Genomic DNA, 25,582 nt, shown 5'->3' on the forward strand with positions numbered 1-25,582 from the left:
TGACGTAGTTTCACTAGCTGGCGAACGATCTCAGCTTCAGCATCATCACTACGGCATTGATTACGGCTTGTTCACACAGAGCGCGTTCCGGGACAGACCCCGGCAATGTTACTAGGTCCCCTTCCCGGCATCAATCCCGGGACGTGTTTGCGTTCACACAGAAGGCACCCGGCAATTTCCCGGGATCAACGCGCTGTGTGAAAGGGGCTATAGCGTGATTGTTATTTTGTGGGCGGAGCAATGAAGTGAGGGGTGTGTTTGTTTGGGAGACAATTTCAAATATCAACAGTTCCCAGAAATCGTTTACTGCACCTTTCATGACGTGTCATATTCAAAACACAGCGCTGGCTGCTGAACTCTAGTCAAGCCAACCATGACGAATATAGTGCCACACTTCATGATAACTGCGGTAATCAGCAGGTTTTCTGAGGGTTTTTCATCGAGCGGACTCAAAAATGGTATGACATTAACATGAACCCTAGCCTGGTTGTGACACAGTTTTGCTCTTACCTCTTCCTCTCCTCCGGGTCAGAAGGAATGGCCTTGTGTAATGGTGCCAGCTCCTCCTCATGAGAGATCACCAGCTTAGCATTGACTTGAACCCCTGAGATCCTGAAGGTGGGTCCCTTCACCTTCCCTCGCCTGCCTCCTGATATGAACCAGCACATATGGGGCAGATTTATTGACTACCGTCTTACTCTTTTACAACATCCCAAATGTTAACTAACTCTCCCAAATGCAAACTCATCAGGTGTGAAAAAGGTGACAAAGAACCCAGAGGCATGAATTTCTCACATTATGACAGCAGGGTTTTTTGGATTGACTGAAATGGCAGAATTTCATGGTTTACACAGACAGTGATCAGTGAAGGTGGTTATCTGATGCTCTTGCCTGAGGTTCGTTCAGGTCCACAGGGGTTCTCCCGTAGCGTTCTCATACAGCCGTTGTGTACGGTCTCTGCCAGCCGCCGCAGATCATTCTCAGATTTATCCACCAACTCCGCATCACGAGCGATAGCGTCCAGCCTGTGATACACATCAATGAGAGAGGCCCAACCGCTAACATGTGAAGAGATGGGGGGGGGGAAAGTACTTACCTTTCTAAAGGCCCACCAAATTTTTTGTAACTTTTGATAAATCTGTGTAGGAAACAAAAAATAGTCACATAAAATTAAGTAATTTCAAACTAAATTATAATTTAATATGCTTGAATTTCAGGAGTTAAATTATAACTATCATTTTCAGCTTGATCGTAATTTTCTTTGTGAAGAAAAACAATTAAACTTTACAGCAAATGCTCACTGGATTATCCAAAAATACGCATTTCCACAAGATCATTTAATACAAAAACCTTTTTTTCACTGATTTCAAAGAATTCTCAATATTGTAATATACACTATCATTAGCACAATATCAAACTGCTTATACCGCCGACCCCAGTGCTGAATTTGATAAACGGAGCATCAGCGGCTTTACCTGCGTATCTCAGCATCAGTGAAACCTTTAATGTTCTCTCTTGGAATAGTTCGAGGTCTTCCTCGTTTCTTGGGCCTCTTTCTGTCGGAGACCGAGTCGCTGTCTGAACCAGAGTATCGTCTGTTCCGGCTGCGTCTGCCCTCGTTTCCATTAAAGTTGGCCTGTCATTGCACAACAAACAAGTACATGAAGAGAAAGTACGAAGAACTGCAGGCGTATGTTGCTAGATATGTCATTTTTCTTTCTTTTCTTACTTTCCTTCATCAACACTGCTCATTTTATGTATACAACTCATGATGTAACCCAAGCATTTAATCTCCTAAAGCCATCAAACACACAGACGTTTGTGTTCTGCCAGCGTTAAACCGAGTTGGCTTGGCTAACCTGTTTAGCACATTTCCTCATGCGGGGCAGTAAATAGATCTCTGCGAGCTCTTTTTGTCTCTCCTCTTCCTCAAGTCTCCTCCGCTGCTCCTCTGGGATAATGTCATCCCAGTTCTTAACATTCCTCTCCGTGTCCATGTCGATCTCCTCCTCCTCCATCATGGAGAAATTTGCCACCTGCGAGATGGAGCCAGCCGTGTTTAATAGCGTGTCAATGGTGTGACTGAGAAGTTCAGCACACGAGCTGAAGAATGAATAAATCGCACACCTTGAATTGTGAGAGGAGCTCTTCTCCGACAGTCGAGGGTCCAGGATCGTTCTCTCGGGTCTCTGCTCTCTTCAGGATTTCATCGATGTCCATCTCCTACGGGATCAAACCACATAAAGCATCAGCTTCTGCACAGAAGCCCACGTTCATGCTAGGGTTGGGAATCTTCAGGCACCTCACGATCCCATTACAAAACAATTCTGGATCTTTATAATTAATTTACAGAATTTAAATGTGAAATTTATTTGTGCAGTTTTTTAAATTGTCAAATAACTAAAGAGAACTTCAAAACATACAAGCAAATAGAAAGTTATAAAGATGAACAAAGAGTGCTTTCAGTTGCTAAAAGCGCTTTAAGTATCTGAATGTTTTCCAGTCAAGAGCAGTGATGTTTCTCCTCAGCGGTTTGATCATCACTGACAGCGGGAGATCTAATAGGCTGCATTCACACAAATGCACACATCTGGTCTCTTTAATCCCTTAAGACATAACTGCCTGTGTTTAGATTAATTTCACATCATAAAATAGAGATGCACATGCATTTAACCGCTCACACGAGTCTCACACAGCCGCTTTCTGCGGTTTAAAAACATCACAATAAATATTTTTCTCCCATGATTCCCTAGTGCACATGCTGAAGGGCATCTCTGCGCTACAGACCTGAGGCTCCTGCTCCTCTCCTTCCTGCTCTTTGAAAAGCTCTTCCGCACCAAACTTCAGGATGGCTGACAGCTCCTCCTTGTTGAATGGAGTGGAACTGCAGAGGAATCAGACAATAATAATAATGCCATTAATCTATACATTATACACACACACACCAGAATTTCCACTAAGAATAAACACCCCCGTTCAAAAGTTTGGGATAGGTACGATTTTTTTAATGTTCTTAGAGTCTCTTCTGCTAAAAAAAAAAGAAAAAAAAGAAAATAGCATATAATATGGATGTACTAAATTCACCATGTTGTCATTATTATGTGCCCTAACAGCATCAGTTGTGTCACTTCAATGTCATTCACAAATCCTCTCCCGTGGCCTCATGGGATAGTAAAGTGTCCATCATATGCAGAATCGGAATCTCGCCGGAAGTACAAGGTCATCCGGTTACTTTCTCCTACTCTTTCATGAGTACTGTGAATTCAGACATACTTCTTGTCACACACTGTTTTTCACCTACAATATAGTAGGGAAGTGTGTGATTTCAGACGCAGCCAGTCACTCGCTCAATTCTTCAATCAATCAGCCGTTTGAATGAAACCGGTTGCATGAATGACTCTGAATCTCTCATTAAGATGCCACCACCTACTGGCAGTTCAGTTTCTTATTTTTCCAACATTTCCAAAAAATGATTTAAAAGACTAATCTCATAACATTATTTGTGCAGTTGTAATTTTGCAGTGTAAATGCATTCATGCTTCCTCTGAGCTTCATTAAACGGTCTGTGTAAGCGCATCTAAATGCCACTTCAGCTTCTGTGTTTCCTCTGCAGTGAAAAGATGGATTTTGTTGATACTAACTTCCTTTGATTGATAGCAGCCCTATAGTATCTTATTATTCCAATGGAATTCATTAATAAAATGTAAGAACTTGACATGAAAGATGACACATTTAACACGGTTAGGAAGTAATAGGTAAAAACGACAGTGCCCTGACAAGTGAATGACCAACAAGCACAAGACAGTTTAATGGCAAGAGCAATTTAGTCAAGTTATATATTAGTAGCAGTACCTGGAAGGAGCAGCACCCGTATGGAGGACCGTCTTCCCCGTGGTGTCCATCCTCTGAATCACCAGGTGGTCCAACACCATTTTCTTCTTGGCTCTCTCGATAATCTCCTCCTCAACTGAGCCCTTCGTCACCAGACGGTATATATTCACCTGGAAGAGATTTAATAGAAGACATTGCAGAAATGGACTAGACCAAGTCATAAAGAATAAACCTATACTAGGCATGTGATTGTACCAAATTTTTTATTTCACAATAATTGCTTAAGGATTTATAACGGTAATATCATGGCACTGATATTACTTTTATCATATAACAATGATTTTTACACATTTTGTTTTCAGTAGCATACATAAAGTAAATTCGTAACAAGGTATCTAGAATTATTTACTGTGATAATACTGTGCATGTTCACTAGTATAGACTAATCAGTGCTAATACACACAAAAATCCTAATTCCACTGAAACTTTATCACTATTAGGCCTCTGCAATTGACAAAATTACCATATATTGCCCTTTAAACTGCAATTTGACAACCAGCAGCAAGTGAAGTTTAAATATTTTACCACAGAATTTTACTATTTTCAGACATAAGCTGTAAACTCTGCATAGCTACAACGGTTACATCATAGCCTGTTGAACATCCCCTTCGATTTTAAGCTCTTTTTGCTGCCCTAATCAATATAAATACAATAAAAACCAGCATACGCTACATAACTGATGTACAGCATGTAATGTAATGTGTGGAGGAAATGTTGACCTGTCTTTTCTGCCCAATCCTGTGTGCTCTGGCCTGGGCCTGCAGGTCATTCTGGGGGTTCCAGTCGGAGTCAAAAATGACCACCGTATCCGCAGAGGCCAGATTAATGCCCAGACCTCCCGCTCGCGTCGACAACAAGAAGCAGAAATCCTGTAAAGTCATAGAGACGAGGTCATGCAAAGACATGTACAGGCATACAGACATCATATAAATTCATGATCAACTTTTAAAACTACACATTTTTTATAGAACTAAAAAATTAATTATGAAGACTCAGTCTATGACAGACTTTGAGTGTAATGCCTAATATATTATAATAATTGTTCCAGAATTGGATGAAATCAAATCATGACCCAATTTTTGTGACTTCACGACACATCGCAATCATAATGCATTTAAGTAAATCAATGCCAGTACAAATATTTACACCGTCAATAACCAGTGATTTCACACATACCTCAGAGCCCTCCGCATTAAAGTGATCCAACGCCTGCTTCCTCATCTCACCCTTTATAGAACCGTCCAGTCGCTGCAAACACAAACGCCTTCATAAATCACACCGAGCCACAAACACTGCGGTTACATCCAGATGACCTGCAGTGAGTGAGTGAGAGTGAGCCGTGCCATCACCTGGAATAAGAACTGCCGGTACTTCAGGTACTCCGCTAGGATGTCCAGCATCCGAACCATCTGGGAGAAGATGAGCACACGGTGCCCTCGTTCCTTCAGCCGAACCAGCAGTTTATCCAGAAGAATCAGCTTCCCACTGCTGCGAATAAGGTGCTGCAGAAAATATATATCAGTTCAGTCTGTGTGACGTCACTGCTGAAGAGAGGAACCACTTCCCTGTTGCGGCATTCTTTCAATAGGGGTGGGGCGATATGGCAAAGATATGATATAATGACTAATCACTATTTTGCAAGTGACTGAGCAGTACAGACAAACTAACGTCCCTATTTTTAAACAAAATAAAGAGGAAAAAAAGTGACAGTGACAGACCATTTAGGCCCAAGTAGGGGTGGGCAAAGATGAAGATCTTTTTCAATATTTGATCTTTGTTAAAAGCAGATCGTGGAGCCATTTTAATCATCCATGATCAAAAATCTTGATTTGCCACACCTCTATTTTCAAACACACAAAGCAAGTTTACGTGTACAGGAAACACACACAGCATTCAGACATCAGCATACTCATTCTGGTTTCAGCACAAACGAATTATTTTTCTCTGCAAATGTCACTTTGGGGCTTTTCTAAGTAACTAAACTTGTTAAAGTTTTTGTAAGTAAACATTTTTATAACCGTGGACGTCCAACTAATGCATGAGTGCTTCCCCTCTGTAAGATGAAACTCACCTGCAGGCCTTCTTGTCTGTTGTAGAACTCAGTCTCGTCAGGGGGTTTAATGAGGTAGCAGTGGTTACAGCATTTCTTCAGCTCCATCATGACGTTGAGGAAGCCTGACGTGCTTCCTTTAGTTCCTTTACTCAGGGCTTTATAGTTCCTCGTCAATATCCACCTAAACAATTTAATCGATTAAACAATTTTATCTCTTGGATATTTGGGTATAAGTGATAAATCTATAGCAAAGGGTGAAAGAGTATATAATATATAGAATGACATACAACGTTGTTCACAGTAAAATAAGGTCCCAATTTGATTCCATGCCATCTTTTAAAAGCTCGTGTTTGTGCATCAGTGCACTGGTTCTCTTACTTGTAGTATTGTTTCTGAACGGCGCTCATCTCTACCCTGAGGATCTGCTCCACCTTGGCAGGCAAAGATTTCTCCACATCTTTCTTCACTCTGCGCAGCAAGAAAGGCTCCAGCTCTTTGTGAAGGCTGGTATAGCCCGAGTCTCTGCCCTTCCCATGCTCCTCTTCAAACATCTCCCACGAGTGAAATCTACCAACATACAAGCTTATATCAGTGACATCTGACTAAACCAATACAAAAATGTGGTCAGCTCGTCTCTCGAAGGTATCAGCCTTTAAGAATAAACCACAAAGAGTTACAAGAGCCGCCAAAAATACCACATGAAAGCTCAGCTGCATACAGTAACACTGCTCCAGTGAAGCCACACTGAACTGAACAAAAACAGGAGACTGATAGAACAAGAGCACACCTACTTGTCAGGCATAATAAAGTGTAGCAGAGACCAGAGCTCTTTGAGTGAGTTCTGGAGGGGTGTGCCAGTGATCAGGAGCCTGTGGTTGGACTTGAACTCCATCATAGTCTTGTAGAGGAGAGAGTCATCGTTCTTCAGCCGATGGGCCTCGTCGACACCAATGAACGCCCAGTTGACATTTCCTAAAAATGACTGCAAAAGAAAATAAAAATGAGCACGCTGGTTTTCACAATACTTTTCATTTACACAAGTAACAAATGTCATATGCATTAAAGAATAGGACTGGGTATCTATATTTACTGGCAACCTTCCTAGCACAGTATCTCTGTGTGAACGTTTAACATATCGGTTAATATCTTGGGGAAAAAAATAAAGCCTTTAAATTTCAGGCAAAGCATAAATGTAATGAAATGGGTTTTATTTTATTGAGAACAGTAAAAGTACTGTATTACACACTTGTTCAACCGTTTTCAATAAATATTCCTATATTTTGTTTTACAAGAACGTCACAAATATAAGACCTATTTTCTCAGCATCATTTAGTACCGGATCACGTGACTATTGAAACAACAGATCGGGTATTTCGAATGAATTGCACATACACAATGTTTTCTGAGAGTTTCTTAGTTTTAGACTAGTCTAAAAGCTTATGCAAAATATATATTTAATTGTGAAAGTGTAAATTAGTCTTGACTCGAGCTGTACCTTATCCTTCAGCAGAATTTCATATGTAGTAAGCAGAATGTTTAACTTCAGTCGCTTGGTCTGCGGATGCATCCATTCATGTGTCCGGATCTAAACAACACACAGAGAAATCTTCAGCTTTGAGTTACACTTCTTGTGTGCAAGAAATCTAGGATCTGACTCATCTGACTTTTATACCATGGTTCTGCTGTTGATGTCTCCCAGGTACACCACAACATTCATCTGAGGAGCCCAGAGCTGGATCTCCCTCTGCCAGGACGTGAGGGTCGACAGAGGAACCACCAGAAGAAAGGGCCCGTAAAGCTGGTGATCGTTGAACATGTAATTGAGGAAGCTGATGGTCTGGATGGTTTTTCCCAGACCCATCTCATCTGCCAGGATACAACTGTTTCCTCTGGGAAAGCAGAAGAGTGGAAGTGATGAAGAAACTCATGCAATCACGACTCATTGAAACTGGGGCTATGTCTACTAGGAATGAACAAAACTAGCATACTTGCACCAAGAATGGGCCATCCAGTTCAGACTGTCCAGCTGATAGTCCCGCAGCTCTAGGCCCTCTCCACCGATGTAGGGAGGCTGCTTCTTCATGGGCACGAACCGCGGTCTCTGTTTTAAAACCTGAAAGAAACCAAACAGGCAACTGGTTGGAGAGCTCCTGGTTTCATTGACTTTCTCAGATGAGCGTTCACGGTGTTGACTGCGGTTACCTTGCAGTCTCTGAAGGGGATGGTTTTGCTCTGGTTTCGGCTCATGTAGTCATCGATGCACTTTTGAAACTTTCTAGAAATAAGAGCACCGTCTTCCCAACTGCACTCCGAGTACGGCAGCCCCTGCCATTTACAGAGGTAATCGGGAAAACCTGCGGCAGACTTTTGATTCGAATGTCCTGCAAGATTCAAGCAACAATGAAAGTAACTAAACACTCGTATCTTTTCTCCATTCTGTCACCTGACGGAGTTTTGGTTCCTGCTAGGCCTGTCACGATAACAAATTTTGCTGGACGATAAATTGTCCAAGAAATTATCGCGATAAACGATAATATTGTCGTTCTGAGACCATTTTCATTTAATATAATTATAATGACATAATAATGCAGGTACACCTTTTCAACGATCTATAAACTTTTATTTCTAAAGAATATTAAACACTGAAAACGGAAAACATTTTAAATATCCAAAAAAAATGACCAAAACAACCAAAAACAATAAAAGCAATGGACTCTTAGTGTCTGTTAACAAAATAAGTGTCTGTTAACAAAATAAATGTCTGTTAATAAATAAAATGGATGTAAACAAAATTGCACTTCAAAAAATATTAAACATTAGGCTTTAGACATTAGGCATAAATAGTGATACATTCCATAACAGGCAAAACTGACAGTTAGGACCTTTGTAAAAAAAAAAAAAAAAAAAAAAAAGCCTCAACAAGCCATATCGCACAATTTTGCACTGTTACTCCTGTTACTTTGTCCTCCTGTTACTTTGTCAAGTGATTGTGTACTGTCGGGAAGACGGAGACGCACTTTATTGCGTGTATATGCTACGCACTGAAAATACTTGGTTAGGATTAGGGGTGAGGAGTGCGTGCGTATTACACGCCATAAAGAGCGTATCATATGCACGCAAAAACTATTTTTGGCGTATAAATGGCACGAGAAATAACATTCGTGGTATAGATACGCATTTTCATGTGATCGGGCTCGCTGTCGCAACTCACAACTAGCGTCTTCTCTCTCTCCTGGGCCTGGCAGTCGCCGCAAACAGTCCCGCCGGCGCTTTCCCACACAAAGACCATGTGACTGACAAGCGCTGCGCGCCGCCTCCCCACACAAAGACCATGCAACTGACAAGAGAGTTCACTCCTCCTATACGCTAAAGAACCGAGAGTGGAACAAGCATGCAAATGGAATTATCGCGGCCGGAAAAATTATCGAGCTCATTTTTTTTTATCGTGCGATTAATTGACTTATCGACTATCGCGACAGGCCTAGTTCCTGCCACTGTCGCCTTTGGCTTGCTTAGTTGGGGACACTTAATATTCAACAATATTATTGATCTGCCTGCATTGACACCATTATATGAGAACTGAACTGAGCTGGATGATGACTTCACTATTTTCTCCAGAGTGGTGCTAATAAATATATATATATATTTGGTTATACACTGAACTTACTTAAGCTGGACTATGACACCATTTTCTTCTAGAGACAAACTTTTTTGCATTATTTTCCTGTAATCACTGTATTGTAAAAAGCGCTGTATAAATAAAAGGCGACTTGGCTCTTGAGTCAAAACAACCAATCAAAACAATGAAAATGGGGACAGCATCCTCTTACCAATGATTCTTTCCACGATTTGATACTGGGAATGCAAGTCGTCCATGAGTTCCTGCTGGCAGTTTAAGTACTCCACATCTTCAGGCGAGGCCGCTTTGAGCCTGTGGACGGCAGTGCAAGAGAACAGAATGAACATCTAAAGCCACGTTACCTACAGGAAAAGAGGTTTCTGTAAGCATTCGTACCATTTCTTCTTCTCCTGCTCTTTTTTCTTGAAGTTGTCCAGTTTCTTCATGCCCTTGACGTTCTGTTGTTTGAGCGTCTCCTCCGTCTCCCAGGTGTTGTGAATGTGGGACCAGTTCTTCCATTTCATCAAGTATTGCACCTCTCCTGGCTGTCTGTTGGGGTCGAAGTTGGCGTTGGGGTCACCATCTGCCTCTACGGCATACACTGTGGTTACGGCCCCCGTTGCTGTTAAGGAACAAGACAACATTTTAACAAAAGAATTGGTGTCACTACAAAAAGGTCCTTCTAAACTTTCCTCCCGAGCTGATTGTGTTGTCGTTAGGGGTGTAACGATGCCCTCATGTCACGATTCGATCACGATACTGAACTCACGATACGATATTATTGCGATACTCCAAGACGTGACAAAAGGTTAATACATTTTTTTTACTGTTGATTAAAATGCTAAATTTGGTGTTACATTGAGTGTGTAAATGAATAGGCTTGGACTTGATGCTGAAACCCAAAGCACAGGACAATAGAGACACCAGAATAACAATATTCATGATTCTGAAGCTGAAAATACTGATTTATTTCAGACAAATATGCTTCTGTAACTGACTAGATATACAGTAGTCAACAATTGAAGTGGATCAAAAAAGTTCAGCACTAAGAGATCCAGTAAAAAGCATTTGAGCTCGCCACTGAAGTAATAACATTGCTGCGAGATCTAGTGAGAAGCATTCAAATTTCTCCGTTATTAACGGATCAAAGAGCGCTGACGTAGAAGAAATATTGTGCCTGAATGAAGTCCACAGATCAGCAACATTAGATAACATTTTATTTAAGTTCAAGGGTTTCTTTAACACTTACTTTAACTCACTTTATCTTAATATGAGACAAAGAATATATTTTTGTTTACATTTTATTTTGGTTTTTGACTGCTAAAACTAATCTAATTTGTTGTTTGTTACTGTATGAAATATTATATCGTGATAATTTTTTTAGCTATATCGCACAGCCCAAGTACAGCATTTCAACTTTCAGCACCATTGTTCTCACCTCCTTTCCGACCTATCCTAATTTCCATGACTCTCTCCAGTGTCTCAAACTCGTCCTCCTCTGGGGGCGGGACGTCCTCTCCACACACCTCCACCAGGTCATCGGAATCAGTCTTCAGTTCCTCGTCTTCTTTGTAGCTCACGTTGACCGTGGCCTGCCGCCGAGGCCCCGCTAGGGCTTTCTTATAATCGTCGTCTTCATCTGAGGAGGAGCGCGAGGGCTTCTTCTTCGGAGCTTTGTTATTTCTCCCATTCCTGGCAGTGGCCCTGAGAGATGAACAGAGATCTGTTCAGTTAAGGAGTGTTTGCTTAAAAGAGAATTAAACAAAATAGCCATCAGCACCAATGACTACGATCCAAGCATATGTGAAAAGAACATGATCAAAACAACGAAGGTTGGAAACATGGATCCCGTGGAAGTTTTGGATACATGTATTTTGATGGCAACCTTTGTTTTTATTGTTATAGTGCCCTCTTACATCAACAAAAGTCAATTTGGCCTATAATTATTTAAAGAAATTTTGAAGTGAACCCTCATAAAAATATATTTGCCCATATCTTTCAAATAGCACCCTCAATATGCCTAAAGACACTAAATTAAAGTGAGTTCGGTTGGTGTTCAAATAAATTACTCATGGGCCTCGCACAAATTTTTTATTGGCTTATGCCTTTGAAACATGACCAGAAATTTTCCAATGAATAAAACAAAGCCATTATGACTCTAAAACTATAACAGTCATTCAATGAAATGTGACACCCATGTTCTCTGGAGAAAGAGAGAACCCTATATTTCTCCAATCAAAATTCAGCAGGTAGTAACTGGAATTATGAATCTTATTATACATGGTGCAGTGTCCAAATGAGGCTGTGACAAATGCTGTGAAAATCAGCACATTAACAGAAAGGGTCCATTTTGACACCAAACAGTGGATGACTTCTAAAAAAAACACATCAGATAAAATTAGTGCTGGACCAAAATAACTTCTGGGCCCGGCCGAAACCAAAAATTCAGAATGCACCTGTTTTTTTGTATAATTTTATTAATATAAGAGTTAATGAATTTTAGTGTTGCGCTAAAAGGAATTTCTCATTTCAAATTTCTCTCCTTTTTTTTTTAAGTGCCCCCGATAACAATACTGTGCATGTTCATTATTTGTAATATTGTATTACCGTACATCGGCAACAGAATTTGAAAGTTGAGACAGTTTCATATGAAAATAACAAAGCTTAATGATTATTGGATGGCAGGCGCACAACAAATGTTGAAGTTCTGCTCACGCATCCACAGAAAACAGCATAAACTGAAAGATCACGGCTGCATTTCCCACTACATAAAACAGCAAGAGTAAACCAAGATCAAGGTGAAAACTGTACTTGTTTGAAGGTTTTCTGCTCTTGACTTTGTGACTGGGCTCATAGTCAGACACTGACTCGTCACTGTGCCCTTCCTCCTCTGCTGAAGAGTCCGACGAGCCACTTCCTGAACCCGATCCCGAGTCAGATCCAGACCTACACACACCAGCGTAAATGTTAGCCAAATGCAGAGTGAGGCTGTGACCTCATGTTTACTAACGCAGACGGCTTCCCTCGACTCACCCTTTACTCCTGCTCTTGGAGTCATCATCTGAATCATCACTACTGGAAGAGTCCTGCAGTAATAGAGAAGAACGAGTGAGAAACGAGAGGGATTGGAGAGTGGGGATGAGTGTGAGGGGGTCAAGCATGCAGTACCTCGTCTGAGCCGGTGTTTGAGGAGCTCTGCGGCTGGATCTGCTGCTGTTGCTGGAGCTGCTGCTTCCTGATCATGGCGGACCGTTGCACTGTCAGGATACTGGGGTTGGACTTCCAGAACTACAGCAAGGTGAAACAACAGGGATAGTGTCAAACATATGGAAGGTTCTGTTCTAAAACCCTGTACAGTGCCTACATTTTAAAGAATCACACATGATCTAAATGCAAACGCTGTGAATGATTATGAGGACAATATTGAGAAACGTTCATTTTAAAGTACACTTAAGTAGATCGCAAAAAAGTACAGTCAAACCAAAAATTATTCAGACACCAGATATAATTTGAGTGTGTGCAGGACACTATAGTTTATTATAAAATAAAGTAAACTGTGACATTATACCCAAATATTCTTCATACAGTGATTAAGTGTTTTTTATTTAATTGCTAATGTGACATTTTTACACACAGACTGAACAAAATGAAGCATTGCTTGGTAATTGGTTGAGCTAAATAATTGTTTAGTTAAATTTAACAGCAGACAGATATTCAACAATTCATCTGTGAGACAGTCTAACAGAAGGACGGACAAAACCAGAGAAATATCAACTGATTTGATAACTCGATATCAAATTGAGTTGATAACTTGAGTTCTCGTCATATTTTATTACCATTTTCTAAACTATAGCGAATAACCTGTGATAATGTGAGAAATGTTGAAGGTGTCTGAATAAATGTTGGTTTGACTGTATTATGATAACTGGACTACAGCACAACATGTGATCAACAAACTTCACTGAAATCAGTCACGAGTGGAGTCTGTGTACTTGTACGGGAATTAGGGCTTTAACGACTAATTGATAAAATCTATAATCTAATGAAAATAACAGACAATAAAATGACACAAATCATTCAGGTTTGTGTGTAGTGTGCACGGACAATCTTTGCCAGCTCCATCACTTTACAGTGGCGTAAACATTTGAAAATGGCAGAAATGGAAACATCAGACTTGATGAAACATCATGACTATAAAACTATCACAAAAGTAATTGTATATAAATGTAATAAGTCTCTAATTTAAACAGGATACAGAAATGACCGTAACATGCTACTATGTTCAGAGGAGTTAATGTTTGTTCCTGTAGAAATGTCTTCCTCCAATCAGTTCACATCTAGTTTACAGCAAAGCCGTCATACGTTTCACATCTGTCAATTCGCACCGTCTGGAGGACAACATTGGGCATTGTGGAATAAATGTGCTCAATTCTGTACGGCTGGGCATTGACACAAACTTCATAATTCAATTTTGATTCCCAAGCTTGCACTTCGATTAGATTTAAATTTGATTGAATTGGATATCAGCTGATTAGGGCCTATCAGGTGCAGTGCATGGCAAACTTTCATGACAACTAATGCTGTCAACTCTACAGTTGGTACATCACTGTAATATTAAAGGTTACATTAGATTTGTAAGCTACTCACATTTAAATTAAACATGGAAGTTTTTATAATAATAGTGCTATAATAATACATTTTTAATGCCATAATTATGTTTCTACTTGTATTTTGAAATATAAACATTTAAATGGTGGCTGTCATAAAAACATGGATTTAGACTATTCAAATATTGCAGAAAAGGTTAATTAAAGATGTAATGAATATGCAATATAGTGTATATATTTAGCAAAATGCCTTTGGTGTTCATTCATCTTTATTTTGTGTAGTAACTAGTAGTTAAATGGAAGTGCTGATTGGTTCATGTGTTGAACTGAACTCTTGACCTGACCTCGGATGGGAGGTGTGCCACAAAGCTGTTTATTCATCAACTGAACACAGCGTACACTGAAATATGGATTCTTGTGATTTAAGAATCGATATCGGCTCTTCAAAATGAGAATTGAATAAAATCAAGAAATCTAGATTTTTAACCTGCCCTAGTATTTTGATTTTGCATGGACTTTAAAGCATCTGATCAGCACTGACAACTTCACACAAGCTTTACGAAGCTTACCGCTGCTCCGTCGATTTTGTTGTCTTGATCATTCTTTTCCTTGGATTTCTCGGAGTCCGAGTCTGATTGGCTTCCAGAATCCGAGCCACTTCCTGAGTCACTGCTCCCTGATTGGCTACTGCTAGAACTGCTACTGCTTGAACTCGAGCCCGAGCCAGAACCCGATCCTGACCCAGACTCGTCGTCTGAATTACTGAGACACAAACACACGTGTACATGAGTTCATTCCTCCAATACACCATATGCGTTACATGATTATAAACTATGAAATGAATTACTTGTATCCATAAATAACTGTGAGTAGATTAATTGATAGCATTTTTTACGATTAGACAATATATGATTAGCATGAAAAATATTACTAGGATTCATAATTCCCCCCAAAATTAGAAATGTCAAATTTATTCCTCCTCACGTTCCAAACGTAAGGTTTTTGTACAATTAAACATATCGACATGTCAATAATATCTACACTATTAATAAAACAGGTTTACGCCGTTTACTGGTGAAATCAGGACTAGGTACTGGAGAAATCAGGACTAGGTACTGGAAATACTAGTCGACTAACTGGGTAAATGTTGCTGCTTTTGTAAACACTTTGCTAAATATTTTTTTTACAAAAGCTATGCTGAAATTTCTGTCATGTTGAAAGAAGTTATTTCCAGTAACAGCAGTTTTATCATGCCGGCAGGAAATCGTCATCTCATAAGGAGAGCAGAGTATCATGCTTCGTTATTCAGTATTCAGAACCAGGAAACACACTGACTGCAGACTAAAACAACTGAAATCATGGATGACTGACAAGTCTGGAGAAACAGGTGTTGTGTTTATTAATTGAGAAAGAGTGGAGGAACATAAGCGTAAGATAACTGAAGTAGTCTGGCATGCCAATCAACTCCTGGTACTTTTTGAGATCAGTTACATGTAATGGTTCATTTTGATGCTATGTGTGACCCAACAGTTTGAGCAAGTAGGATGTTGAAATGCTCTGATGTGAAAGTCTGCCGTCAAAAAGTGTCTACAACAGATGCTAGCGGTACATCAAACGTAAATGTCTCAAATAACAATCAATGAAGCGGTCTTCACTGCAAGAGTCTGTCTTTTCTGAAGCTGGACAGTATGAAAAAACATCCAGTTTCACAGTACGGGTAAAAAAAGCTCAAATATTCTACCTAAAAGCTTCTCTTTAACTGCAGAAAATAAAATGGGAATGCGAGCAAATGGCAATTTCATTTACAGGCAAACTATTCCTTTAACATGGAAATGGCATGCATTGCGATTACCTGGACTCTCCACTGCTGTTGCTGACACTTTCATCCTCACTGCGTGCATCCATCTCAATCAAATATTAAAGATGAATCCCTGATGAGATCCGTACAGTCTGCGTGCGCCACTACAGAGCAGCTCACCTGAGCACAAAGTACAGTTGTGATTAAGACAGAAGCTCACACAAATGACAGGTTCATGTCAAAGTGACTTAACTCGTGTTTGACAGTAAACATTACTGACAAGTCTGAAGCAGTCTGAGAATCTGAGATGAACAAAACACTGCTGCTAAAACTATTTAACAGCTAGTTTTTAGAAACGGTAAACAGTGCACACACTTAACTTTGTTTTTATCGTTAATATGCGTACTTTAGTGACAAACCACACGCAAAATCCACAGACGAATCGTCCAGAAGTTTCTCTTTTATGTAAAGCAAAATCTTAAGCACTGCCTAATGAATGAAAGTGCTGAGTGTGATGTTGACCGCAGAGGCCTCCAAGGTTCAGGCCTAGAAAGCCGCGGACTCTCCTGCGCCGTACGGCCCCCTGAAGCAGCGCCGTGCTCGGGCACAGGCGCGCAATACTGTCGGGTCACCTTTACGTTCAAGGCCATTTACAAATATCAGTTGTCATGAAGTTTATCCAGTCTTACTAATAAGTTTCACATCACAAATCCATAATTTGGGACTATGTTTTGATCGTTTGCCACACTTGTCGCCTTGGATTGGCGCTACATTTCAAATCTTTCATCAGTCTCTTTCTGTTGTAGCAATGCTAACTTAGCTTAGCATGCTAAAGCTAAACGAGAAGCGCGTGTTAGCTGTTTGGCTACCGGTCGCTAACACAGTCAAGCTATTGGAGTAGCTACAGTGTACACATACTATTCATAAGAACAACAATATAACAATCCTCAGACCCCGTTTAGATCGCATCTTTTTCAGTTAAACATTATTTGTTTGTTTAGCCAGCTATTCTTACGCGTGCTAAGCTAAACGAGCAGCCTCGTTCAACTTGAGTTTGATTTTATGGGACACTCTGCTTATAAAATCAGCTGGCTTGTCTTAAGCCCTTAAAACAAGCAGTTGCGGTACTGAACTCGTGGGTTTTGTCTCACGGTCAGACGTACGCACTGAAATACGGGTGTTTTCAGCGTAATATTGTCTGATCATCATGCTGTTGTTGATTCCCGCACTGCGTTTCTGTAGATCCGCCGCTCGGTTTGTTTTCATTAGCCCTTAAAACACCCAAACACAGCATCCCGGGCAGTATACGGACATATACCGGGGAATAACCGACCGCGACCGGTTTCTCGTCTACGTCCATCACGTTCTGCGAACGAGAGCGGTCATAATGAAGGTGTTTTGATGCGTTACCTGCCCGCCTGTGTGCGCGCTGCTCGCGGACTCTTTCTGATGATCGCCGCTGTCGCTCGAGAACTCCACAAAAACACTCTTACACACTTTACTCTGAGAGATGAGTTTCTGAGTTTCCCCTCCACGGTCAAGAGTGCCTTGGGATCAACTGCTAAACAGTTTTAGTGTATTCCATGTGCCGGGAAACAGACGGGATAGCAGGCATATTTCAGCTGTAAATCCTACACCAGCCGGTCTCTCTCCGCCATGACGCGCTCGAGCACAGAGAGAGAGAAACCCCGGGCTGTGACGTCACCCGGCCGCGGCGAGCTCCCGCGGAACCGTGTGTTATATAAGGAAAGATCCGTAGGGATGCTTGTTTCTCTCAGATTACATGGGGGAAAGTTTGCGTTTTTGTGTATCGAACAAATTCGAGAATTACATAAAAAAAATTCTTCATACGCATATTTGTCTGTATTAGCCTACATTTCAGCAAAAAATTTCGATATCGATGAAAGTCGCTCATTTTGTAGGCTATAGAAGTGACAGAAAATATAATGCTACATCTTTCTTTAAAAAAAAAAACCTTTTAGAAAAAATATATTTTGAGTGAAAAAAAAAAGCATCTTATAAACTTGAATCTTATGATTTTATTTAGTACATTCCATATACATGAAAGCAAAAGAAGCAATAATGGCTGCGTCCGAAATTGCATACTCTCTTAAGTAATTACTTCAAGGCCACACAAAAAAGTATGCTGTAGTAGGCTATATAGTTGTGTATAGTATGTATAATACTATATAGTATGTAATCTGGAGTGGACACTACATTCACCATGTTGTCATTATCATGTGATCTACCAGTGTCAGTTACATTGCTTCACTGTCATTCACAATCCTCTCCTGTGGCCTCATGGGATAGTAAAGTGTCCATGGTATACTTCAGAATCTCGCCGGAAGAAGGTCATCTGGGGACTTTTGGCCTACTCTTTTATGAGTAGCCTACTGTGACTGTACAGACATACTTCTTTTGTCGCATACTGTTTTTCGCCTATATAGTAGGGAAGTATGTGATTTCGGATGCAGCACATGTTTTAAAGACCCATTGAAGTGCCTTGAAACGCGCAGTATTATTCAATGTGTTGACGTAATTTCCACTGAAACAGGAAGACAGGGCGGGACATATCGAACAGCTCCTCCCCTTTTCTAAAATAACTAATAGCGTTTTGTTTATATCACAGCTTGGACAGAGCCATTGAGCTCAGTAAAGCCGCAGTTTCCTCTTTCTCCTCCATATAGCTTTAAAATATAGCATTATGTGCAGAATTCAAACTGGTTCGATACGTTTTCTGTTCTGCGTGACTCTCATATGATCCGCTCTGTGTATTGTGTCTCTGGACCGGGGAAGCGGCGGTTCACGTGACACTAACATGAAACCAGACTTCATTCATCTCAATGGAAAACATATTTACACTGTCTGAATCACTCCCTATCCCCTATAGTGCACTATGTGCCATTCACCATGGAGAAAATAGTAAACGTGTGAACAAGTGCGGATTTCAGCCGCAGCGTCTATTTGGGGGCGGAGCTTCAGATTCTAGAGACCATTTGATTGGACAGAAAATCTGATGAGAAGCTGAAGTGCAGAGTGATGTCATCAAAATCATTGATCCATATTGAGAGACTGTAAGTTTTGGATGCTTATATCTTCTAAATGTGAATTTTGTCATTGTTTTTGAGCACACTAGAAAACATAAGGCTAACATATTCATCCTAAAAGCCAAAAAAATTAAATTAAATTTTGATTTCATGGGGACTTTAAGATCGAATTCTTTGTTTATTGACTCTCTTAAATTTCTTGATAACAAAAAAATCGATATATACAACTGTTTTTGATAAAGAGTTAAAGGTGAAAAGTAAAACTTTGGAAATACTGTCTTTATATTATTTAATTATTTAGTTATTTTAAACCCTGTCTTGCTGTGTGTCTAGCATTCAATAATAATACAACAGCAGGATCAAAAAAGAAGTAAGAAATTAAAAATATGAACACCAGAATCACTGATAACAAAAAAAAGCAGTAAGATTTGTTCTGCACATAATTTATTCATTACTTGTTGTTTAAAAATTATTTTTATTTATAAGTATTTTCTGTTTTTATTTATTTGCTTTGTTTATCCTGCCTTTGCTCCTACATTATTATTTTGTAATTATGGTATAAATATCTTAAACTATGTAAATGCACTATATTATCTGCTTGAGTTTTTCCTGTACCGTGTTCAAAGCAATGAAACGAAAGCAAAGCGGCAGCATGTGTGATGATGTTACTAAATAAGTCAATGTAACTGATGTAACAATTTGGCTCTCATTGGCTCAGGAAGTAGGCAACTAAAGCCTTGCATGTTTTTCACTGAAAGTACCTTCTAAACCTTAATGCTCACTGAATTATCTTTGCAACGAATGGCCTAATCAGAATGAGGAAACAGATATTGATTAGAGGCAAGGTCTTGCCTTATCTCGACTGAACAGGTTTTCTTTGCTTTAATAAGGGTTTTATAAGCCTATCATAATGAGCCAGGTAGTTACGAATATCACAGCACTATAAGCACACTAGCTAGACCTACACTGTAAAACATTTTTGTACTTTTAACAGAAAAAAGATTTTAAAATGCCACAGTAAAAACCTGTGATTTTTTTTAAATTGTACCTTTGTCAGGTGTATGTTTAGTTCTGTTTAGTTTGTGTTATGGTGATGTTTTCCCTGTTCTTGTTTGCCTGAGTTCTGTCATTATTAGTTTCCTTGTTTTTCTATGTCCTTCTGTGTTGTTTATGTTCATACGTAAAGCTAAATCAATCTCCTAGAGTTTTCTCCATTGTTTAATAAATCGCCATTTTATTTCATTCTTTGTTTGTGTGAGTCTTTATACTTTGGCGCAGGAGCAAAGAATCCTTGAGGACCACACCAAGGATTTTGTAGACTCTGCACATGTTTTTCAGGACCAGCCTGAAGGAGCACACAAAGGCACGCCTGACTGGTGGTCCTTGGGGAAATTTGGCTGCATTTGTGGAGTGGGTCACGGAGCCCGAGCCTGTTGCGATGTCAGCACCAGTAGGAATTAAGACTGAGCCAATCAGCACCCCGGAGCCCGAGCTCAAGGGACTGTCTGACCAGGTGCGTGAGCCGGTTACACCATCCGTCACTGCAGGTGTCATTATAGAGTTTGAAGGCATGGAGTAGAGCCACGTCCACGCTCGTGAGCTGCACCTGGCCTTTGCATTGTATGAGGAATTGGAAGATGGTATTTCCCTGTGTCTCCTGAATGTCTGACCAGACCAGGAGGAGTTTGTGTCTCCTGAATTTTTTACCAGATCAGGTGGAGTTTGTGTCTCCTGAATGTCAGACCAGACCAGGTGGAGTTTGTGTCTCAGACCAGGTGGAGTTTGTGTCTCCTGAATGTCTGACTAGACCAGGTGGAGTTTGTGTCTCAGACCAGGTGGAGTTTGTGTCTCCTGAATGTCTGACTAGACCAGGTGGAGTTTGTGTCTCAGACCAGGTGGAGTTTGTGTCTCAGATCAGGTGGAGTTTGTGTCTCCTGAATGTCTGACTAGACCAGGTGGAGTTTGTGTCTCAGACCAGGTGGAGTTTGTGTCTCCTGAATGTCAGACCAGAACAGGTGGAGTTTGTGTCTCCTGAATGTCAGACCTGAACAGGTGGAGTTTGTGTCTCCTGAATGTCAGACCAGAACAGGTGGAGTTTGTGTCTCCTGAATGTCAAACCAGACCAGGTGGAGTTTGTGTCTCCTGAATGTCTGACCAGATCAGGTGGAGTTTGTGTCTCCTGAATGTCAGACCAGACCAGGTGGAGTTTGTGTCTCCTGAATGTCTGACCAGATCAGGTGGAGTTTGTGTCTCCTGAATGTCTCACCAGATCAGGTGGAGTTTGTGTCTCCTGAATGTCTGACCAGACCAGGAGGAGTTTGTGTCTCCTGAATGTCAGACCAGACCAGGTGGAGTTTGTGTCTCCTGAATGTCTGACCAGATCAGATGGAGTTTGTGTCTCAGATCAGTTGGAGTTTGTGTCTCCTGAATGTCTGACTAGACCAGGTGGAGTTTGTGTCTCCTGAATGTCTGACTAGACCAGGAGGAGTTTGTGTCTCCTGAATGTCAGACCTGAACAGGTGGAGTTTGTGTCTCCTGAATGTCAGACCAGACCAGGTGGAGTTTGTGTCTCCTGAATGTCAAACCAGACCAGGTGGAGTTTGTGTCTCCTGAATGTCTGACCAGATCAGGTGGAGTTTTTGTCTCCTGAATGTCAGACCAGACCAGGTGGAGTTTGTGTCTCCTGAATGTCTGACCAGATCAGGTGGAGTTTGTGTCTCCTGAATGTCTCACCAGATCAGGTGGAGTTTGTGTCTCCTGAATGTCTGACCAGACCAGGAGGAGTTTGTGTCTCCTGAATGTCAGACCAGACCAGGTGGAGTTTGTGTCTCCTGAATGTCTGACCAGATCAGATGGAGTTTGTGTCTCAGATCAGTTGGAGTTTGTGTCTCCTGAATGTCTGACCAGAACAGGTGGAGTTTGTGTCTCCTGAATGTCAAACCAGACCAGGTGGAGTTTGTGTCTCCTGAATGTCTGACCAGATCAGGTGGAGTTTGTGTCTCCTGAATGTCAGACCAGACCAGGTGGAGTTTGTCTCCTGAATGTCTGACCAGATCAGGTGGAGTTTGTGTCTCCTGAATGTCTCACCAGATCAGGTGGAGTTTGTGTCTCCTGAATGTCTGACCAGACCAGGAGGAGTTTGTGTCTCCTGAATGTCAGACCAGACCAGGTGGAGTTTGTGTCTCCTGAATGTCTGACCAGATCAGATGGAGTTTGTGTCTCAGATCAGTTGGAGTTTGTGTCTCCTGAATGTCTGACTAGACCAGGTGGAGTTTGTGTCTCCTGAATGTCTGACTAGACCAGGAGGAGTTTGTGTCTCCTGAATGTCAGACCAGACCAGGAGGAGTTTGTGTCTCCTGAATGTCAGACCAGACCAGTTGTTTGTGTCTCAGACCAGGTGGAGTTTGTGTCTCCTGAATGTCAGACCAGACCAGGTGGAGTTTGTGTCTCCTGAATGTCTGACCAGATCAGGTGGAGTTTGTGTCTCAGATCAGGAGGAGTTTGTGTCTCCTGAATGTCAGACCAGATCAGGTGGAGTTTGTGTCTCAGACCAGGTGGAGTTTGTGTCTCCTGAATGTCAGACCAGACCAGGTGGAGTTTGTGTCTCCTGAATGTCTGACCAGATCAGGTGGAGTTTGTGTCTCCTGAATGTCAGACCAGACCAGGTGGAGTTTGTGTCTCCTGAATGTCTGACTAGACCAGGACCAGGTGGAGTTTGTGTCTCCTGAATGTCTGACTAGACCAGGTGGAGTTTGTGTCTCCTGAATGTCTGACCAGATCCGGTGGAGTTTGTGTCTCAGATCAGGTGGAGTTTGTGTCTCCTGAATGTCTGACTAGAACAGGTGGAGTTTGTGTCTCCTGAATGTCAGACCAGACCAGGTGGAGTTTGTGTCTCCTGAATGTCTGACCAGATCCGGTGGAGTTTGTGTCTCAGATCAGGTGGAGTTTGTGTCTCCTGAATGTCTGACTAGAACAGGTGGAGTTTGTGTCTCCTGAATGTCTGACCAGATCAGGTGGAGTTTGTGTCTCAGATCAGGTGGAGTTTGTGTCTCCTGAATGTCTGACTAGACCAGGTGGAGTTTGTGTCTCCTGAATGTCAGACCAGACCAGGTGGAGTTTGTGTCTGCTGAATGTCAGACCAGACCAGGTGGAGTTTGTGTCTCCTGAATGTCTGACTAGACCAGGTGGAGTTTGTGTCTCCTGAATGTCTGACCAGATCAGGTGGAGTTTGTGTCTCAGACCAGGTGGAGTTTGTGTCTCCTGAATGTCAGACCAGACCAGGTGGAGTTTGTGTCTCCTGAATGTCAGACCAGACCATGTGGAGTTTGTGTCTCCTGAATGTCTGACCAGATAAGGTGGAATTTGTGTCTCCTGAGTGTCTGATCAGACCAGGTGGAGTTTGCGTCTCCTGAATGTCTGACCAGATCAGGTGGAGTTTGTGTCTCCTGAATGTCTGACTAGACCAGGTGGAGTTTGTGTCTCCTGAATGTCTGACCAGATCAGGTGGAGTTTGTGTCTCAGACCAGGTGGAGTTTGTGTCTCCTGAATGTCAGACCAGACCAGGTGGAGTTTGTGTCTCCTGAATGTCTGACCAGACCAGGTGGAGTTTGTGTCTCCTGAATGTCTGACCAGATAAGGTGGAATTTGTGTCTCCTGAATGTCTGACCAGACCAGGTGGAGTTTGCGTCTCCTGAATGTCTGACCAGACCAGATGCAGTTTGTGTCTCCTGAATGTCTGACCAGATCAGGTGGAGTTTGTGTCTCCTGAATGTCTGACCAGACCAGGTGGAGTTTGTGTCTCCTGAACGTCAGACCAGATCAGGTGCAGTTTGTGTCTTCTGAATGTCTGACTAGACCAGGTGGAGTTTGTGTCTCAGACCAGGTGGAGTTTGTGTCTCCTGAATGTCAGACCAGACCAGGTGGAGTTTGTGTCTCCTGAATGTCTGACCAGATCAGGTGGAGTTTGTGTCTCAGATCAGGAGGAGTTTGTGTCTCCTGAATGTCAGACCAGATCAGGTGGAGTTTGTGTCTCAGACCAGGTGGAGTTTGTGTCTCCTGAATGTCTGACCAGATCAGGTGGAGTTTGTGTCTCAGATCAGGAGGAGTTTGTGTCTCCTGAATGTCAGACCAGATCAGGTGGAGTTTGTGTCTCAGACCAGGTGGAGTTTGTGTCTCCTGAATGTCAGACCAGACCAGGTGGAGTTTGTGTCTCCTGAATGTCTGTGTCTCCTGAATGTCTGACCAGATCAGGTGGAGTTTGTGTCTCCTGAATGTCTGACCAGATCAGGTGGAGTTTGTGTCTCCTGAATGTCTGACCAGACCAGGTGGAGTTTGTGTCTCAGATCAGGTGGAGTTTGTGTCTCCTGAATGTCAGACCAGACCAGGTGGAGTTTGTGTCTCCTGAATGTCAGAGCAGACCAGGTGGAGTTTGTGTCTCCTGAATGTCTGACTAGACCAGGTGGAGTTTGTGTCTCCTGAATGTCTGACCAGATCAGGTGGAGTTTGTGTCTCCTGAATGTCTGACTAGACCAGGTGGAGTTTGTGTCTCCTGAATGTCAGACCAGACCAGGTGGAGTTTGTGTCTCCTGAATGTCAGACCAGACCAGGTGGAGTTTGTGTCTCCTGAATGTCTGACTAGACCAGGTGGAGTTTGTGTCTCCTGAATGTCTGACCAGATCAGGTGGAGTTTGTGTCTCAGATCAGGTGGAGTTTGTGTCTCCTGAATGTCAGACCAGACCAGGTGGAGTTTGTGTCTCCTGAATGTCAGACCAGACCAGGTGGAGTTTGTGTCTCCTGAATGTCTGACCAGATCAGGTGGAGTTTGTGTCTCAGATCAGGTGGAGTTTGTGTCTCCTGAATGTCTGACTAGACCAGGTGGAGTTTGTGTCTCCTGAATGTCAGACCAGACCAGGTGGAGTTTGTGTCTCCTGAATGTCAGACCAGACCAGGTGGAGTTTGTGTCTCCTGAATGTCTGACTAGACCAGGTGGAGTTTGTGTCTCCTGAATGTCTGACCAGATCAGGTGGAGTTTGTGTCTCAGACCAGGTGGAGTTTGTGTCTCCTGAATGTCAGACCAGACCAGGTGGAGTTTGTGTCTCCTGAATGTCTGACCAGACCAGGTGGAGTTTGTGTCTCCTGAATGTCTGACCAGATAAGGTGGAATTTGTGTCTCCTGAATGTCTGACCAGACCAGGTGGAGTTTGCGTCTCCTGAATGTCTGACCAGACCAGATGCAGTTTGTGTCTCCTGAATGTCTGACCAGATCAGGTGGAGTTTGTGTCTCCTGAATGTCTGACCAGACCAGGTGGAGTTTGTGTCTCCTGAACGTCAGACCAGATCAGGTGCAGTTTGTGTCTTCTGAATGTCTGACTAGACCAGGTGGAGTTTGTGTCTCCTGAATGTCTGACCAGATCAGGTGGAGTTTGTGTCTCCTGAATGTCTGACCAGAGCAGGTGGAGTTTGTGTCCCCCGAATGTCTGACCAGATCAGGTGCAGTTTGTGTCTTCTGAATGTCAGACTAGACCAGGTGGAGTTTGTGTCTCCTGAATGTCTGACTAGACCAGGTGG

The 25,582-nt window shown here is 41.9% G+C and overlaps 1 protein-coding gene across 1 annotated transcript in view; it reads right to left on the minus strand.

The window, feature by feature from the left end:
- chd1 (chromodomain helicase DNA binding protein 1) overlaps positions 1-17,681 on the minus strand; it is a 28,030-nt gene extending 10,349 nt beyond the window's left edge. Inside the window, exons 1-27 of the mRNA XM_084401466.1 lie at positions 17,379-17,681; positions 16,023-16,148; positions 14,740-14,932; positions 12,732-12,851; positions 12,597-12,649; positions 12,375-12,509; positions 11,002-11,267; positions 9,960-10,185; positions 9,775-9,875; positions 8,147-8,325; positions 7,933-8,057; positions 7,617-7,833; positions 7,440-7,529; positions 6,736-6,926; positions 6,323-6,511; positions 5,963-6,125; positions 5,241-5,393; positions 5,068-5,139; positions 4,611-4,760; positions 3,853-4,001; positions 2,788-2,884; positions 2,128-2,223; positions 1,860-2,036; positions 1,476-1,636; positions 1,097-1,138; positions 892-1,025; positions 511-649 (exon numbers count right to left, since the gene is read on the minus strand). Of these exons, the coding sequence (XP_084257592.1) occupies positions 511-649; positions 892-1,025; positions 1,097-1,138; positions 1,476-1,636; positions 1,860-2,036; positions 2,128-2,223; positions 2,788-2,884; positions 3,853-4,001; positions 4,611-4,760; positions 5,068-5,139; positions 5,241-5,393; positions 5,963-6,125; positions 6,323-6,511; positions 6,736-6,926; positions 7,440-7,529; positions 7,617-7,833; positions 7,933-8,057; positions 8,147-8,325; positions 9,775-9,875; positions 9,960-10,185; positions 11,002-11,267; positions 12,375-12,509; positions 12,597-12,649; positions 12,732-12,851; positions 14,740-14,932; positions 16,023-16,075 (3,671 nt within the window). The 5' untranslated portion in view covers positions 16,076-16,148; positions 17,379-17,681. The remainder of the gene's footprint in view (positions 1-510; positions 650-891; positions 1,026-1,096; positions 1,139-1,475; positions 1,637-1,859; positions 2,037-2,127; positions 2,224-2,787; positions 2,885-3,852; positions 4,002-4,610; positions 4,761-5,067; positions 5,140-5,240; positions 5,394-5,962; positions 6,126-6,322; positions 6,512-6,735; positions 6,927-7,439; positions 7,530-7,616; positions 7,834-7,932; positions 8,058-8,146; positions 8,326-9,774; positions 9,876-9,959; positions 10,186-11,001; positions 11,268-12,374; positions 12,510-12,596; positions 12,650-12,731; positions 12,852-14,739; positions 14,933-16,022; positions 16,149-17,378) is intronic.
- Between the last annotated feature and the right edge of the window lie 7,901 nt (positions 17,682-25,582).

Source organism: Rutilus rutilus, assembly GCF_951802725.1.
Source record: "Rutilus rutilus genome assembly, chromosome: 25".
Taxonomy (NCBI): domain Eukaryota; kingdom Metazoa; phylum Chordata; class Actinopteri; order Cypriniformes; family Leuciscidae; genus Rutilus; species Rutilus rutilus.